Genomic DNA, 11147 nt, shown 5'->3' with positions numbered 1-11147 from the left:
TGAGCCACCGCGCCCGGCCTAGTTGCTTTTTATGAGGAGTTAGCTGTCAACTGTACTGTTGTTCCCCTGTGTGTGTCTTGTCTTTTGTTTCTCTGCTTGCAAGATTTTCTCTTTATCTCTGGTTTGACTATTTTATGTCTAAGTGCGGTTTCCTTTGCATTTATCATGCTTGCAGCTCATTGAGCTTCTCAGATCTATAAGATACTGTTTCATCAAATTTGGGAAATTTTAGGCCATTATTTCTTCAAAAAAAAATTTTTTTTTTTTTGTCCAATTCTTTCTCTACTCTCCTCCTAGGACACCAAGCATGCATATGTTAGACTACCTGATATTGTACTAAAGGGTCACTGAGGTTTTGTTCATTTCCCCCCAGTCTTTTCTGTGTTCTAGATTGGTTCATTTCTACTGATCTATCTTCAAGTTCAGTGAACCAATCTGTTGTTAAGCCTGTCAGATTTTTCATGTCAGGTATTGTGCTTTTCAATTCTAGAATTTCCATTTGATTCCCTTTTTATTTTCTTTTTTGGCTGAGATTCCCCATTTCTTTACTCATGATGACTACTTTTCCACTAAGTCCTTGAAATATTTATAATAGAGGCTTTAAAGTTCACGTCTGCTAATTCCAACATGTAGATCATCTAGGGGTCTACTTCTACTGATCGCCTTTTCTCCAGATTATGCATTATAATTCTGTGTTTCTTCTTGAGTTGTTAATGTTCCATTACATACTGGCCTTCATGAATAAAACATTGTAGAAACTATGGATTCAGTTACCTTCCCTTGACGTTACATCATTGGTGATTATCGTGAGGGTTGGTTTTATACTTTGTTTATACTATACTTTGTTTATTCTTAATCCTAGAATATAGTCTTTACTATTGCGCCACCACTCTTTTGAGATTTTGATGAAAATATTTAAGTGTTTGCTAAGCTCTCTAAGTAAAATTCCAAATTGTCTCCTTTGAGGCGGACAGAAACTGAAGTCTCTGCTCATCTTTTTCAAGTTTTCAGTTATTGCTTTTCACTAGCCCCTTTGGAGGTCCCTCTTGCATTAGCGGTTTAAGAGTCAACTAAATATTTCAGAGGAGTTCACATGCAGACTGAAGAACTCCTCTTTATGCCTCAATTTCCAGCCTCTCTGGTAGCCCTAAACTCCATCCTTTGGTATCTCAAGCCAATAAAGCTTAGTTTTCTGCTTGCATTTTAGCACCACCTCAAACTGGCTAGACTGGGAGTGCTTTCAAGGGGAAAAGCTGTATAAAAATAAATCTTAGGCCGGGTGCAGTGGCTCATGCCTGTAATCCCAGCACTTTGGGAGGCCAAGGTGGGTGAATCACCTGAGGTTGGGAGTCCAAGACCAGACTGACCAACATGGAGAAACCCTGTCTCTACTAAAAATAAAAAATTAGCCGGGCATGGCGATGCATGCCTGTAATCTCAGCTACTCGGGAGGCTGAGGCAGAAGAATCACTTAAACCTGGGAGGTGGAGGTTGCAGTGAGCTGAGATTGCACCACTGCACTCCAGCCTGGGCAACAAGAGTGAAACTCCATCTCAATCAATCAATCTTAGCCAGCATGGTTCCTTTCTTTCAAGGGTCAAATTCTTCAGAGAATTGCTATATATATTCTGCTCAAGGTTTATAATTGTTATCTATGAGAGTTAGTCTAATACAAGCTTCTCTACCACTACCAGGACTCTTGGTTTTTTCTACCATTACCAGGACATTTTTTTTTTCAAGTTCAGTTTTATACTGACTCCATCATTTTCTGTTCCCCTTCTTTACTTTTTTTTTTTTCCTCAAAAAGAGTTCTTTATTATTAAAAAGGCAACTTCATGCCCAAATCCTTGGAATTATCCTTAACTTGCCTTTTTCTTTCACTCCCAGTATCTAACTCCTCTGGGTACTATTTTTCAAATAGATTCAGAATGTGATCCATTTTTATCATTTCTACTGCTACCAACAGATCCAAGCCATTCTCTTTTCTCCTCTAGAATATTTTAATAGTCTCTTAACTGCTCTCCTTGTGCCCTTCATTCATTCTCCATGTAACACTCCACAGACATAAGTTACCCTATTAAGACATAAGTTAAACAATGTCATTCTTCTGCATAAACCTCTCCAATGTCTTTCCATTTTACTCAAAGTAAAAGCCCACAAGGTCCTATAAAATCTAGCACTTCTATGATCTTTTTGATCTTAGTTCCTATGACTTACCCTCTTCTTCAATTTTCCAGCCACAAGAGCTTTCTCTTATCTCTTTAACACTCCAGGCATGCTTCTATTTCAAGGCATTTGTTCTGGGTGCTGTTAGCTATTTCTGTGACACTTTTATCCCAAATACCCACATGGTTCACTCCCCAACCATCTTTAGATTTAGGTCTTTGCTCAAATGTCACTTTCTCAGTGAAGCCTTCCCTGGTTAGACCTTTTAATATTTTAACTCACCTCACTGAACCCATCATTTTCTGTTCCTTGTCCTTGCTTCTTTTTTGTTCATCTGATTTATTATAATCCAACATAAATATAATTTTCTTTTTTTTACTGTTTATTGTCTTAGTAAAGATCTATAAGGACAGGGATTTTGGTATGTTTTGTTTACTATTTTTCTCTCCAGAGCCTAGAACAGTGTCTGGTACATAGTAGGCACTCAATAAAATACCTGTTGAATAAATGCATGATTGAATCAATGATGTATTTTGTTCTTTAGCTATCAGAAAAAAAAAAAAAAGCTGCAGAGCCCTGTATGTGAAAATACAGGTAGGTGAAAACCGTGTCAACTTCAGTGTATTGAACATTTATGTTTAAAATATCATGGACATTTCTTTTACAATGTCCATTGGCTATATGAGCTAGGGTAGGGCTGGCTATATAAGCTAGGGCATTTAATGTCACATGAAAGTTGTGTGTATGTATCTGTGTATAACAGGTCTCCCCAAAGTAGACAATATCTAATTAAATTCTACAGAACAGAATTTCAAAGATGAATTAGTATGCCTGGCAGAAATTTTAGAAAGACAAGTAGTTCTTAACGTAATTCAGATGACAGCATATATGGAAGACATGGTGTTCTTTGAAGAATACTTACTATATGCCTTTATGCCACTAGTAATAATATGGTCCTTACCACTGAGGATCTTAAAGACTAGGGGAAGAGATGGACAAAAGTAATGACCACACAGTAATGCCACGTAGCTAAAGATACACAGTAAGGGAATGGCTACACCGAGGTAGCCATATGAGGCTTACAATGGCTTCCATAAAGAGCTGACACTTGATCTAAGACTTAAAGGACAACAGATTACACAGGTAAAGAAGAAAATAAAGGAATTTTTAGGTAGATATTTTTATGTACATATGCAAAAGCATGAATGTAAAAGCATGCAAAAGATGTAAAGAAGGCACTGCAAAAAGTAGTCTGGTGAAACTACATATGGATACTGCAAAAGATGAGGCTGAATGAGACATAAAGAGGCTGGAACATCAATAACTAGTTTGATCTCCGCATATAACTAAGAGAACTTTTACTTGTAGAAGATGACTAAATTATAGTATAGCAATATAAAATCATAATTGTAAGTACACAGGGCCATAAAAATCTCTCAAGGTAATCATGACTGATGGCTGAGTGTCTGATAATATTCATTTGCTACATGTTAATTTAACTCTACTGATTAGTTGCTTACTATTGCCTGTTAGCACTTGCCTAAAGGGGCCTCAAAAATTTAAAAACTTATTGAAGAAAAATCGTTAAGACAGAGAAAATTCTATTAATTCATTTTCCAGTAAATGGGAAAAGACTATGGATATTATTTGACACTAAGTGACAGAAATACTTGATTCACAATACTACTGTATATTAGGAAGATAGAGTGAAAGACTCAATGATTTAGGTCTATGTTACAGGAAATTTGGGAGGTATTCTTTCAGACACCAAAGTCACATAGCAAGTGTAGCAAAAGACTAATTAACTAGCAGTCTTGGCTATCTAGAAAACGGCAGGGAAACTGGAAGTAAGCAAAACATTTGCTCAACAACCAAACAGAGAATGCAAAGCCCAGGTATTTTATTTACAGGAGAAAGTCCTGACATTTTCATTCAAAGCCTTTTAATCTTAGGCATAATTTAAACAAACATAGCACTTGCATCCTCACTTATAGGACACTGCTGTAAAAAATAGAGGCGGGTGATGGGATGGGAATAAGGTGTTATATTATGGTTCACAGACATCACAAGAAATTTAAGGCCACAGCCTTACCACAAAGGATACAGAAAAACTGTATAAGGCGAACATAGGAACACAAAAAGCACAGCAGTCCAAGGCATTTAGCTGCGGAGTAAATGCATTTAGCTGGAGTAAACAGTTGCACACACCTTTAAGCAGCCCTGAAAATATCACTAAATCAGAATCCATATAACAATTAATATTATCAATGGTAGCCCCAAGTCATCTAGAAGATGTTAACTTACGTTCAATGAACTCTTTTTTAGAAGGCAGGGAAGCATGTAATATATTTTGGAAAAATCCATCAAAATAGTTAAAACAAAAAGCATGGAAGCTTAAAACTGCAGGCTTTGGTAAATAAGCTTGAAACTTCATATCTCATTCCTCCAATGTCATTCCAAAATTTTAAACTTCTTAATGCTTAACAACAACATAGCTTCTAATGCATCTGTTTTATACCTCTAGTAGCCTCATCATTCTAGAGAATTTTGTCCTTTTAAAATCAGTGGACAGAACAGAGATTCTTTTTTTTTCTTTTTTTTTGGAGACAGAGTCTCATTCTGTTACTCAGGCTGGAATGCAGTGGTGCGATCTTGGCTCACTGTAGCCTCTGCCTCCCAGGTTCAAGCAATTCTCCTGCCTCAGCCTCCCAAGTAGCTGGGACTACAGACGCACGCCACCACGCCTGGCTAATTTTTGTATTTTTGGTAGACATGGGGTTTCACCGCGTTGGCCAGGATGGTCTTGATCTCCTGGCCTCATGATCCGCCTGCCTCAGCCTCCCAAAGTGTTGGGATCACGGGCGTGAGCCACCGTGCCCGGCCAGAACAGAGGTTCTTAACTTGAGAATCACAGATGAACTTTAGGTCTATGAACTCCCTGATACTATATGCAAAATTTTGTGTCTATGAATTCCCTGAAGTTAAATGCAAAATTTTTTGTCTATGTTTGTAGGTACAGTTTTCTAGACAAAGGGGTCCATAGCTATCTAATTCTTAAAGAAGATTATAAACCAAAAAAATACTTCAGAATATTGGTTTAGATTAGAAAATGCTTTAAATGAAGAAAAAAGAACTCATTTATTCATAGAGAATGACTAATTTACCTTAACTTTTATTTAAATGTACTATTAATGTAAACATAATTAGCACCCAGTGCTATGCATAGGTGAGAACATTTACATAGTATTCAGTAAGTTATAATTTCGAAAACATTCAAAATATGCTTAGCTTAAAAAATGCTACCTGGGCCGGGCGTGCTGGCTCATGCCTGTAATCTCAGCACTTTAGGAGGCTGAGGGGGCAGGTCACGAGGTCAGGAGTTCAAGACCAGCCTGGCCAACATGGTGAAACCCTGTCTCCACTAAAAATACAAAAATTCGCTGGGTGTGGTGGCGGGCGCCTGTAATCCCAGCTACTCGGGAGGCTGAGGCAGGACAATCGCTTGAATCCGGGAGGCAGAGGTTGCAGTGAGCCAAGATCATGCCACTGCCCTCCAGTCTGGGTGACAGAGTGAGACTCCATCTCAAAAATAAAAAATAAAAATAAAAAGCTATCTGGAAGGGCATGTATGTAGCCTATTGACTTTTAGTTATTTGAGTATGTAAATGTTGTAACAAATTATCTGGGTAATATACCCAAAAGTATAATGCATTTGGTTTCTTATATCTTTCTAATATACTGGGACACATGTAGTCATTCTGGTTAAGCCATTCCTAAGGAAAAATTATGAAATAAAAATTTTTTCTTATCACTCTACTATTCAAGAGTCTCCACTGAAGCACTCTACTTAACTGTGTTATATCCTCTTTAAAGCACCCTATGTCTGATGTATTATTCCAGAATTTACAGCAGAAGCTCTCTTAACAGATCTTTACCTAACAGATTTGATAGATTAACAGACTCTCCATTTCCTCTGTAAAACATACTGAATGTTGCTCACGGGGTGCTACACGCTTGTGGTTGCTCAGGTACTCTGTTAAGCCTGCGCCCTTCTACTTCCATCGGTTAGGCTGTTTTGCTTACTATATCCATTGGGTTTGTTGCTAAACTTATTTATGCTAGTTTTCTATGTTGTAATTATAATTTACTTTATGTAAAGAGACAAAGTAAGTGCCCACTACCAAGAGGTTTATTACTTATTTGAAAATCAGGTAAATGCTTTGAAAAGCCTCTAAGAAGGAGACGCATACCTCCACAAATAAGGCTGATTTATGTGGAGGTAAGACAGCTGTAAAAGACTAATGTAACTATCCTGAAAATCTAAGAGGATTTTGTGCTTGAATTACTTTTCAAGTATCTAAGTTCTAGATTTACTTTGGAGAAATCATCCTGAAAACTGATGCATTATGGGTATATTTACACAAGAAAGACAGGAAATCTGATCTACAGGTCCATAGTCAAAGAAATAATCTTGGTTCTCTACCAAAATGCTGGTAAACAAATACATAAATTAAGATCTATATGCATCTTTTTGTTTATTTTAAAATGATTCTCACTTTAACCAACCTTTTGGTTTGGTTAAGTGAACATCTCTGGATCCTGATCATTTTGGACAGAAGGGATTCTACTATATAGATGTGATCTGTCATCTAGATACTAAATTCTTCTTGCTAAAATATCAGAAGCTAATGGCCTTCTGTGGATAATTCCTTTTTTTTTTTTTTTTTTTTTTTTTTTGAGATGGAGTCTTGCTCTGTCACCCAGGCTACAGTGCAGTGGCACGATCTCAGCTTACTGCAGCCTCTGCCTCCTGGGTTCAAGCGATTCTCCTGCCTCAGCCTCCAGAGTAGCTGGGACTACAGGCATGCGCCACCATGCCCAGCTAATTTTTTTCTATTTTTAATAGAGATGGGGTTTTGCCACGTTGGTCAGACTGGTCTCAAACTCCTGACCTCAAGTAATCCGCCTACCTTGGCCTCCCAAAGTGCTAGGATTACAGGCATGAGCCACCATACCTGGCCTTCTGTGGAAAATTAACCCAACGGAATAAACTCAAAAGTAGTTTATTTAAAGGACTGTGTCAGTCTACTGAAGGATAAGCTTTGCCTCTCTCTGCAGCTCTCAAATCACACTGTAGGAAGATGGCTTCATTTACACAAATAGCCCACTTGTAAAGGCAACAGAGTCTTCTCACAGGGCAAATTATTAAGTCATCCACCTTGGGGTTAGCTTAGCTAAGAGCCTAGGATGAATTTGACAACTGTATAGGGATCACAATCTATGGTATAACTGTGGGAATTTTTGGCTGATATTTCCCAGCAAAGGACAGAAATAGTCTCATTTATTCGATATGGAATCTTGCTAATTTTGCCTCTGAGAGTTAAAGAAACTCCCATGTTCTAAGAGGTTTAGCTGTTGCTCTTTGATAAACAACAGTATGGATTACTATGGATTTTTAGAAAACAGAGCACACTGAAGGAACACCATTTTCAGAAACTCAAGAAATTTAATGTGAGAAAAACATAATATACATGGGGTTACTGTCAAATATTTTTTCATTCTTAGTACGTATGTATCAGTGTGAGAAACCATAAACTACAGTAATATTACTGAAAGGATTCACTAGAGTCACAATAAGCGGCAAAGAAACCTTCACTGAGAACCAGGAAAAACCCCACAATAAAGCATAAACACAACTACCTGGCTGTTTGTGGTAGGTGAGCTCTCTGCTTGTTAAGCAGAACCATCGTTTCTTAAAATTCTTTTTTCCAATCCGAGTTCTTCCTTGAGCTCTTTTATACATCTCACTGCCAACATAACAGATGTAAACATTTAGCTATAAAAATTAAAAGTTAATCCAAAACAAAGAAGTATCCTTTAACTTTAAATGACATGAATAGTAGTGTAAGATTATATTAAATATATAAAAATGTTTTTGCTATCCATGACTGTTGCATTTATTTTGGCCACACTAAAGGAATAAGGTCTTTAATTAATTTAATATTTTAAATTGTACTATACAGAACAAAAAAGGGTCAAATCAGTGGTTCCCCCCCTTAACTTATAATAAACACTTTACATTCAGACTAACAGTGCTGTTACTTTTTTAAAGTACTCTAAATACCCATCATCTCACTATAATTGCAAAACACCTCTAGGACTGTATGCACAGGAAATCATGCTTTTTTGCCATAAAGTTTGTAGGACAGCAAAGGCGACTTACCTGACTGCTAATTTTGGCAGTTCTAACACAGCACACAAAGCCAGATCTCCTCATTCTTAGACCCACGCTCTTTGTACTTACTTAATATCTATACTGATATATGACTTTCACATCTAATTTGATTAAATTACCCTTCTTTCAGGTGCACAGGCTCACTCGTACCACTGGACTCTTTAGTTTCAGTAGATGAAATTTCATCCAAGAACTAAATGGGGAAATGGGCAAATATTACACTGTGTGATAAGGTACATTATAAAAAATTCAGTTTATCTTACATGTCATTAATTATAATGGGAAGTTCTTCATTATTAATGAATACACATAACAGTAATTTATAAAACAAAACACATATTTAATTAGAGAGGAAATCCCTAATTTACAAATGACAAGTATTATAAAAGTATTATTTATTTATTTATTTATGTGGAGACAGAGGCTCACTCTGTTGCCCAGGCTGGAGTGCAGTGGTGCAATCTCAGCTCACTGCAACCTCTCCCTCCTGGGTTCAAGTGATTCTCATGCCTCAGCTTCCCAAGTAGCTGGGATTACAGGCATGTGCCACCATGGGCAGCTATTTTTTTTTTATTTTTAGTAGAGACAGGGTTACACTATGTTGGCCAGGCTGGTCTTGAACTCCCGGCCTCAAGTGATGTGCCTGACTCAGCCTACCAAAATGCTGGGATTACAGGTGTGAGCCACCGTGCCCAGCCTAAAACTTTGTTCTTAAGTTACTTAAAACCCAGAACATATTTCCTTGTAGGAATAATTCAATCCATAATTCCTTAACTGCAATTCTGAAATACATAACATTCTGAATACAAAGTTTTTAAATCTTGTCTTTGATTTGAAGTACTCATTTAGGGGTATAACTTAACCTGAACTGGCATAAGGCTATTTACACTCTGTACTTATATTACTTACTGTAAGTATTCATACACTGTGCTATAAGAATTAATCTATTTGATTGTGGGGTGCTACCCTAGGCTCCACTGGGGGGTGTTACATATAGTATATACTGATTACCTTTTGAAACTCTGAAAAACTGAATTCTGAAATACTTTTGGTCCCAATGATTTCACATATAAGATTGTGAACCTTTATTATAGGTTAAAAATCACCAAAGTATGGCTGAGGGCCACGTTTGACCTGTAGCCTGTTTTTGTAAGGCCCATAAGAATACAGGTTGAACATCCTTAATCTGAAAAATCCCAAATGTTCCAAAACCCAAAACTTTCTGAGTGCCAACAGGATATTCAAAGGAAATGCTTGCTGGTGCATTCTGGATTTTGAATTTTGGATTTTCAGATTAGGGATGCTCAATCAGTTAAAAAATATATATATATATGGAGAGAGAGAGAATGAATAAAAGTATTTCAAAATTTGAAAAAAATCCAAAATCCAAAACACTTCTGGTCTCAACCATTTTGATAAAGGATACTCAACCTCTAACTATTACATTTCTAAATGTAACAATTAGGGTTACATTTAGGATTGTGAAAGGATTGTGAAAACAAAGACTAAGTGGCAGAGACCTTATGTGATCAGCAAAGCCTAAAATATTTTCTCACTGTCCCTTTACAGAAAAGAGTTTGCCAACTTCTATTATATATAACTGACTTTAGCTCTGAGAGATGGTATTTCACAGTCATGACTGAAGTGTAAACAGATTATCTGGGATAATCGAAATCTAATCGCCATTCATAAACTTCCCATCAAGAAAATTTATAGTATCCATCTTTACCGACTCAGCTAGTGAAAAACATTTAATTTCATAAATATGCTACCCTGACTGGTCAAGGGCTTTTTAGTATTTGGCTGTCTCTTCATGGGAAAGGGAAATCAGCAGTTCAAGGAACGATTCCTTTTTCTTTTCTTTTCTTTTTTTTTTTTTTTTTTTTTTTTTTTTTGTGATGGAGTTTTGTTCTGTCGCCCAGGCTGGAGTGCAATGGTGCGATCTCGGCTCACTTCAACCTCCACCTCTCAGGTTCAAGTGATTCTCCTGCCTCAGCCTCCTGAGTAACTGGGACTACCGGCGCCTGCCACCATGCCCGGCTAATTTTTGTATTTTTAGTAGAGACAGGGTTTAACCATATTGGCCAGGCTGGTCTTGAACTCCTGATCTTGTGATCCACCTGCCTCGGCCTCCCAAAGTGCTGGGATTACAGGTGTGAGCCACCGTGCCTGGCTGGAACAATTCTTTTCTTCTCTCTTTTTTTTTTTTTTAATCTACCATTACTTTGATTTTGAGGAACAATTCTTGTTCTTAAAGAAGAATCCTATTTTGCCCCCTAAATGAGCTATCCATTTATTTAGTTCATTAGGTGGATATTACAAACTCAGAAACTCAGAGAGGGTCTGCATTTCTTTGCTTTTTCCTTTATACTTCTCTACGTTGTTCTGCTTAGGACTTAAAAACAAACCGCATTCCAATAAGGATAGTATTGAGGCTCCAGTGCCTATTCTAAAGTGGAATTTGTAGGCACAGCCATTTTCTCCTAAGACTGGCTGACAATTGCCCGCCAGAGCTCAGACTTAAGGAGTTTTGAAATGGAATGTTTACTTCTGTTTGCTGGGAGAAAATATTGATAAGTGAAAGAACAAGAACAGAGTTCCTTTTGCATTATATGTGGGTAATGTGGGTACAAGTATCCAAGGGAACTGAAGAAGCGCCCTATCACAGCATCGATTCTCCCAGATGGACCATGCACTAATGGAGTCTGAGTTATGTGAATATTTTATTTCTTAATATATACCTGAA

The 11147-nt window shown here is 37.3% G+C and overlaps 1 protein-coding gene across 4 annotated transcripts in view; it reads right to left on the bottom strand.

The window, feature by feature from the left end:
* RASA2 (RAS p21 protein activator 2) overlaps window positions 1-11147 on the bottom strand; it is a 129089-nt gene that overhangs the window by 21508 nt on the left and 96434 nt on the right. The window contains exons 18-20 of one of the 4 annotated variants that reach the window (XM_055110565.1): window positions 8521-8594; window positions 7864-7973; window positions 4471-4482 (exon numbers count right to left, since the gene is read on the bottom strand). In XM_055110565.1, coding sequence (XP_054966540.1) covers window positions 4471-4482; window positions 7864-7973; window positions 8521-8594 — 196 coding nt within the window. The remainder of the gene's footprint in view (window positions 1-4470; window positions 4483-7863; window positions 7974-8520; window positions 8595-11147) is intronic. The other 3 variants (XM_034957521.2, XM_034957524.2, XM_034957522.3) reach the window with 3 other exon arrangements.

This window comes from Pan paniscus, chromosome 2, assembly GCF_029289425.2.
Source record: "Pan paniscus chromosome 2, NHGRI_mPanPan1-v2.0_pri, whole genome shotgun sequence".
NCBI classification, from domain to species: Eukaryota; Metazoa; Chordata; class Mammalia; order Primates; family Hominidae; genus Pan; species Pan paniscus.
This window is presented reverse-complemented; position numbering and strand designations above follow the sequence as displayed.